Raw genomic sequence first — 7,682 nt, forward strand, 5'->3', positions numbered from 1 at the left:
TTGTACATGTACTTGTATACCTTGTACATGTACTTGTATACCTTGTACATGTACTTGTATACCTTGTACATGTACTTGTATACCTTGTACATGTACTAGTATACCTTGTACATGTACTAGTATACCTTGTACATGTACTTGTATACCTTGTACATGTACTTGTATACCTTGTACATGTACTTGTATACCTTGTACATGTACTTGTATACCTTGTACATGTACTTGTATACCTTGTACATGTACTTGTATACCTTGTACATGTACTTGTATACCTTGTACATGTACTTGTATACCTTGTACATGTACTTGTATACCTTGTACATGTACTTGTATACCTTGTACATGTACTTGTATACCTTGTACATGTACTTGTATACCTTGTACATGTACTTGTATACCTTGTACATGTACTTGTATACCTTGTACATGTACTTGTATACCTTGTACATGTACTTGTATACCTTGTACATGTACTTGTATACCTTGTACATGTACTTGTATACCTTGTACATGTACTTGTATACCTTGTACATGTACTTGTATACCTTGTACATGTACTTGTATACCTTGTACATGTACTTGTATACCTTGTACATGTACTAGTATACCTTGTACATGTACTTGTGTACCTTGTACATGTACTAGTATACCTTGTACATGTACTAGTATACCTTGTACATGTACTTGTGTACCTTGTACATGTACTAGTATACCTTGTACATGTACTAGTATACCTTGTACATGTACTTGTATACCTTGTACATGTACTAGTATACCTTGTACATGTACTTGTATACCTTGTACATGTACTAGTATACCTTGTACATGTACTTGTGTACCTTGTACATGTACTAGTATACCTTGTACATGTACTAGTATACCTTGTACATGTACTAGTATACCTTGTACATGTATTTGTAGTAAATATTATTATTATTATTCCAGATAATGATGAAGACAGTGGTGGTTACGTCCCTCTTGCTTGGAGCTCTCCTTTTAAACTTAACCAATGCTTCCTTCAAGTGAGTATAATTATTTATATATATATATATATATATATATATATATATATATATATATATATATATATATATATATATATATATATATATATATATATATATATATATATATATATATATATATGTAGTCATATATGTTAGAGTGATGACCGGTCATGGCAGGAAGTGGTGCAGTATTTAAGGGTCTCTCAGCTCATCTTTATATTTAATCTCTTGTTTTTCGTCGTTTTTTTTCAGTTTTTCTTCCCTTTTTTAGCTTTTTCAGTTTGTTTTTGATTTATCCATGATGGTATTTAACTTCTCGTGTGTTTTACAGTTGTTTACGTGATTTATTTCTTTAAGAGATGGTAATTTGGATTGTAAAGTGCTGTAACATGTGTTAACCGACCCATGTAATTTTTATACTTAGTAGGAAGGTACTTTTACTTATTAATATTAATAACATGTACTTGTATATCTGTACATTTATATATACATCTACTTCTACAGTATGCCGTCACCCTGGGGGTACAGGTGTACCAATGGCAGGTGTGTGAAACATCTCAACACAGGTGTGACAGGTTTGGTCACTCTTAACCAGTGTAAATTGACGTGTGGACCATTTGGAGTGCTGTGGCCGCGGCCCCAGACCGCTAGTATTGGCACTGAAGTGGTCCAGTTCCTGCCCAGGAATGTGGCCCTCGTCTCCAAGGTGCCGGAACAAGTGGAGACTCTGATAAAAGAGGCCTTTGACCTCTTTAAGGACAATTTAGAGAAATACCATCCGTATTACGTGGCGGGGGTCGGTGCCCCCTGGAGTGTGCCCTGGGAGCCATCTAGTGCCACACATACCCTCCAGGTGGTCATCAAGGTCCGGGGACTAGAGTCCTATCTGACCTTGCAGACGGATGAGTCGTACCAGCTGCAGTTGGTCACTGTAGGGCAGGTGACCACGGCCACCATCAGTGCCCAAAACTTCTTCGGGGCCCGCCATGGTCTGGAGACCATTCTTCAGCTGGTGGACTACCATGAGATCTGTGATACCCTGATGGTAGTGACCTCAGCTTCCATCTACGACTCACCGGTCTTCAAGTACCGAGGTCTCCTGTTGGATACCTCAAGGAACTTCTTTAGCATTGCCTCCATTAAGCGGACCATCGATGCCATGAGTGCCAACAAGCTAAACACCTTCCACTGGCACCTTACTGACTCTCATTCCTTCCCTCTCTACCTGAAGAGCCTACCTAACATGGCCTACTACGGGGCCTACTCCTCTAGGCAAATTTACCACCCGAAGGAAGTCAAGGAGGTGGTCCAGTATGGTCGAGTACGGGGCATCAGGGTACTGCCTGAGTTCGATGCCCCTGCCCACGTTGGTAACGGTTGGCAGTGGACAGAGCAACAGGGATTGGGCAAGTTGGCACTCTGCGTTAACAGGGTGAGTATTCTGTTTGTTCCTGTTCACCTAACAGTAAGTAGGTACCTGGGTGAAGAGTAGGACACAGGTGCAACACCTGAGTATTTATTGTGTTGATAGAAACGTTTCGCCTACACAGAAGACTTATTCAGTTAAATACAAAGGCAGCAGTGGCGAAGTTATGAGGGAGGTCAGTCCCTCAGCCTGGAGAAGAAGCAGTTATGAGGGAGGTCAGTCCCTCAGCCTGGTGAAGAGTTCAGCTCTATAGTCTGGAACAATGTAGAGCTGAAGCATTAAAGTGACTTAAATACTCCTGAAGGTGTTGGTGACGTAGCAGGAGTTTGAGACAACCAGTAGATGAGTGGCAAGAATCTGAGGAGCACTGCAGGAGGCCTACTGGTCCATGTTAAGCAAGTCCCTCTAGATTCCAACCCTGCTTAATATGGACCATCTTAACTCCACTACCACACTGCTGCTGTCTCTGACTGAACAAGTATATTATGTGGGTGAAAAGTTTGTGTCAACAATGTCTAACTGTTTAACAATGTCTAACAATGTCTGACTGTCTACCTCAAGTGTCGCAGCTGTGTCTGACTGTCTACCTCAAGTGTCGCAGCTGTGTCTGACTGTCTACCTCAAGTGTCGCAGCTGTGTCTGACTGTCTACCTCAAGTGTCGCAGCTGTGTCTGACTGTCTACCTCAAGTGTCGCAGCTGTGTCTGACTGTCTACCTCAAGTGTCGCAGCTGTGTCTGACTGTCTACCTCAAGTGTCGCAGCTGTGTCTGACTGTCTACCTCAAGTGTCGCAGCTGTGTCTGACTGTCTACCTCAAGTGTCGCAGCTGTGTCTGACTGTCTACCTCAAGTGTCGCAGCTGTGTCTGACTGTCTACCTCAAGTGTCGCAGCTGTGTCTGACTGTCTACCTCAAGTGTCGCAGCTGTGTCTGACTGTCTACCTCAAGTGTCGCAGCTGTGTCTGACTGTCTACCTCAAGTGTCGCAGCTGTGTCTGACTGTCTACCTCAAGTGTCTGACTGTCTACCTCATTGATGTTATAAACTAACACAGTTTGCTAAGTTAAGTAGAATAACAAGTCTTAACTTGTAAATAAATTGAGGCACAACAACGGTAAACAGCAAAGGTAAATAACAACGGTAAACAACAACGGCAAACAACAACGGTAAACAATACCCAGAAGATAATAATCATAGACAAGTCCAACATCTGGGAATCTTTATTGTAGACGTGTCACCATCCAGTGGCTTTATCAGTACAAATTCCAGGACATGACTGGAAGACAGAAGAACTATATATGAAAGATAAGGTAATCAGTCCCTGAGTCTTGGTGTTGGTGTGAGGAACACCATAGTTGTGGAGATCCTGGAGATCCTGGAGATCCTGGTCATGGACCGGGCCGCGGGGGCGTTGATCCCCGGAATAACCTCCAGGTAACCTCCAGGTAACCTCCAGGTAAGAAGGCTGGTGCTTATATACTGGCGTCAGGTGGTAAGTGACGGGTAGCAGACGAGGCCATAGTCTTGCCTGTGTTCCAGGATCTCCACAACTATGGTGTTCCTCACACCAACACCAAGACTCAGGGACTGATTACCTTATCTTTCATATATAGTTCTTCTGTCTTCCAGTCATGTCCTGGAATTTGTACTGATAAAGCCACTGGATGGTGACACGTCTACGATAAAGATTCCCAGATGTTGGACTTGTGTCTAATTATCAATTATCAATTATGTCACCACCAGCAATTCTTAAAGTCTCGCAGTACAAGTAATGAACTCTTACTGTGACAGGAACCCTGGCAGTCTTACTGTGTTGAACCTCCGTGTGGCCAGTTGAACCTGGCCAACCCCAACATCTACCTGGTACTTGGACAGATATACCAGGAGATAGCCAAGCTCTTCACTCCTCTGGACCTCTTCCATTATGGTGGGGATGAGGTAGGTACAGTTATGGTACCATAGTGGTGGTGATGAGGTAGGTACAGTGATGGTACCATAGTGGTGATGATGAGGTAGGTACAGTGATGGTAGCATAGTGGTGATGATGAGGTAGGTACAGTTATGGTACCATAGTGGTGATGATGAGGTAGGTACAGTTATGGTACCATAGTGGTGGTGATGAGGTAGGTACAGTTATGGTACCATAGTGGTGGTGATGAGGTAGGTACAGTTATGGTACCATAGTGGTGATGATGAGGTAGGTACAGTTATGGTACCATAGTGGTGGTGATGAGGTAGGTACAGTTATGGTACCATAGTGGTGATGATGAGGTAGGTACAGTTATGGTACCATAGTGGTGATGATGAGGTAGGTACAGTTATGGTACCATAGTGATGGTGATCAGGCACGTACAGTGATGGTACCATAGTGGTGATGATGAGGTAGGTACAGTGATGGTACCATAGTCACCGTTAGTGTTAGTCACCGTTGTTGCTGTGAACCTCAGAGGTTCAAACGGAATGGTGTAGTGGAGAGATATACAACTTCTCTGCTATAATTTGTGTATGGAATTATCTTGCCGACTGCCACTGTACCCTACATGTACCCTACATGTACCCTACATATACCCTACATGTACCCTACGTGTACCCTACGTGTACCCTACATGTACCCTACGTGTACCCTACGTGTACCCTACGTGTACCCTAAGTGTACCCTACATGTACCCTATGTGTACCCTACGTGTACCCTACACGTACCCTACATGTACCCTACATGTACCCTACATGTACCCTACATGTATTCTCCCAACCAGAATTATTTCTTCAGAGTCAAGTTTTAGGGTCAGCTGGGTATGAGGCAGAGATCAGTGTGTGGCTATGACTAACTAGTGTCTGGTGTGTAGTGAGATACATCTGGTGAATCAAACCCTGGGGTAGACCCAGGTCTGCCAGATGGAAGCCCTGGGGTAGACCCAGGTCTGCCAGATGGAAGCCCTGGGGTAGACCCAGGTCTGCTAGATGGAACTCCTGGGGTAGACCCAGGTCTGCCAGATGGAAGTTCTTGGGTAGACCCAGGTCTGCCAGATGGAAGACCTAGGGTAGAGCCAAGCCTGCCAGATGGAAGACCTAGGGTAGAGCCAAACCTGCCAGATGGAAGACCTAGGGTAGAGCCAAGCCTGCCAGATGGAAGACCTAGGGTAGAGCCAAGCCTGCCAGATGGAAGACCTAGGGTAGAGCCAAGCCTGCCAGATGGAAGACCTAGGGTAGAGCCAAGCCTGCCAGATGGAAGACCTAGGGTAGAGCCAAGCCTGCCAGATGGAAGACCTAGGGTAGAGCCAAGCCTGCCAGATGGAAGACCTAGGTCTGGCTGCAGCTGTACACCACAGATGCTGTGTGTAAGGTATAGTGGGTGACTGTCGGATTACAGTTAAGCAAACTAGTGAAAGCTAAAGAGAAAGCTAGAGGGAAAGCTAGAGGGAAAGCTAAAGAGAAAGCTAGAGGGAAAGCTAGAGGGAAAGCTAAAGAGAAAGCTAGAGGGAAAGCTAGAGGGAAAGCTAAAGAGAAAGCTAGAGGGAAAGCTAGAGGGAAAGCTAAAGAGAAAGCTAGAGGGAAAACTAGAGGGAAAGCTAAAGAGAAAGCTAGATGGAAAGCTAGAGGGAAAGCTAAAGAGAAAGCTAGATGGAAAGCTAGAGGGAAAGCTAAACTGAAAATTAATTAAGATAAGTTGTTGGTGTTGTTGTCAGGTTAACTTGAACTGCTGGAACACAACGACGGAGATGACATCATGGATGAAGTTTAACAACCGTAACCTCAGCGCTGACGACTACTACCGTCAGTGGAGCGTCTTCCAGGAGAAGTCACGTCAGCTGCTGACGTCAGCCAACAACGATGTTGAAGTCCCAGGCATCGTGTGGACCTCACACCTGACTGAGAAGGGCCGAGTGGACCAGTACCTCAACAATACTCAGTACATCATCCAGATCTGGTCCACCGGGGAGGACCCGCTGATCGCTGAACTCCTTAACAAGAATTACCAAGTGATCTTCAGTAACTACGACGCCTGGTACCTGGACTGTGGTGTTGGTGCCTGGGTTGGTGCTGGACACAACTGGTGTAGCCCTTACAAGGGCTGGCAGAAGGTCTACGACAACAACCCCCACGACATAGCCCTAAACCTGACCGGGTCTGCCCACAAGGACCTGATTCTGGGCGGTGAAGCGGCACTCTGGAGCGAACAGGTCGACGAAGCTTCCCTCGACGCTAAGGTCAGTTATTATTATTTAGACTTGACAGACTATGTATGTGTGTGTATATTATGTATATGTTAAGGTATCCCGTAGCTGGATCACTAACTCACTCAGCTCACACACTGAGGTCCGGGGATCTAATCCCTGGTACGGCTGGAAAGTATTAAGACGTGTTTCAATAAGACACCTGCTGTCTATGTTCACCCATCAGTAAAATAGGAACTTGGGTGTTAGTGGATTGGTGTGGGTCGCATCCTGGGATAAAACTGACCTAATCTGCGGGACATACTGTGCATAGCAAGGGACTTCCTATATAGTAGTATGTCATTGATGTCAGCTATGGTCACAAGACCATATGTACATGTGATATTATTATCCGGTGCTTGTGTGTGTGTAATAATAATATGTATACACCAGGTGTGGCCACGGGGAGCAGCACTAGCAGAGAGGTTGTGGTCTAACCCACTCACTGACTGGTCAGAAGCTGAACACAGGTTTATACACCAGCGTCAGAGACTGCTACAGCGAGGTGTATTACCAGAGCGAATACAACCAGAATGGTGCCACCAGAACGAAGGTCTTTGTTATATTTAGACCCCTAAGTTAACCTCACTCTAACCTCTCTGTAACCTCACTCTAACCCCTCTGTAACCTCACTCTAACCTCTCTGTAACCTCACTCTAATCCCTCTGTAACATCACTCTAACCCCTCTGTAACCTCACTCTAACCCCTTTGTAACCTCACTCTAACCCCTCTGTAACCTCACTCTAACCCCTCTGTAACCTCACTCTAACCTCTCTGTAACCTCACTCTAACCCCTCTGTAACCTCACTCTAACCTCTCTGTAACCTCACTCTAACCCCTCTGTAACCTCACTCTAACCCCTCTGTAACCTCACTCTAACCCCTCTGTAACCTCACTCTAACCCCTCTGTAACCTCACTCTAACCTTCTGTCATGTTAATGTCACTGTTATGTTGATGTCATTGTAATCCCCTGTTATGTTGATGTCATTGTAATCCCCTGTTATGTTGATGTCACTGTAATCCCCTGTCATGTTGAT

At 44.8% G+C, this 7,682-nt stretch overlaps 1 protein-coding gene across 1 annotated transcript; it reads left to right on the forward strand.

The window, feature by feature from the left end:
* Positions 1-909: 909 nt before the first annotated feature.
* Positions 910-7,346, forward strand: LOC128706397 (chitooligosaccharidolytic beta-N-acetylglucosaminidase). Its single transcript, XM_070093754.1, has 5 exons — positions 910-1,022; positions 1,512-2,439; positions 4,221-4,367; positions 6,116-6,637; positions 7,037-7,346. The coding sequence occupies exons 1-5, from the start codon at positions 949-951 to the stop codon at positions 7,211-7,213; spliced, it is 1,848 nt and encodes a 615-aa protein (XP_069949855.1). The 5' UTR covers positions 910-948; the 3' UTR covers positions 7,214-7,346.
* Positions 7,347-7,682: the final 336 nt, after the last annotated feature.

Source organism: Cherax quadricarinatus, chromosome 43 (genome assembly GCF_038502225.1).
Source record: "Cherax quadricarinatus isolate ZL_2023a chromosome 43, ASM3850222v1, whole genome shotgun sequence".
Lineage (NCBI taxonomy): Eukaryota > Metazoa > Arthropoda > Malacostraca > Decapoda > Parastacidae > Cherax > Cherax quadricarinatus.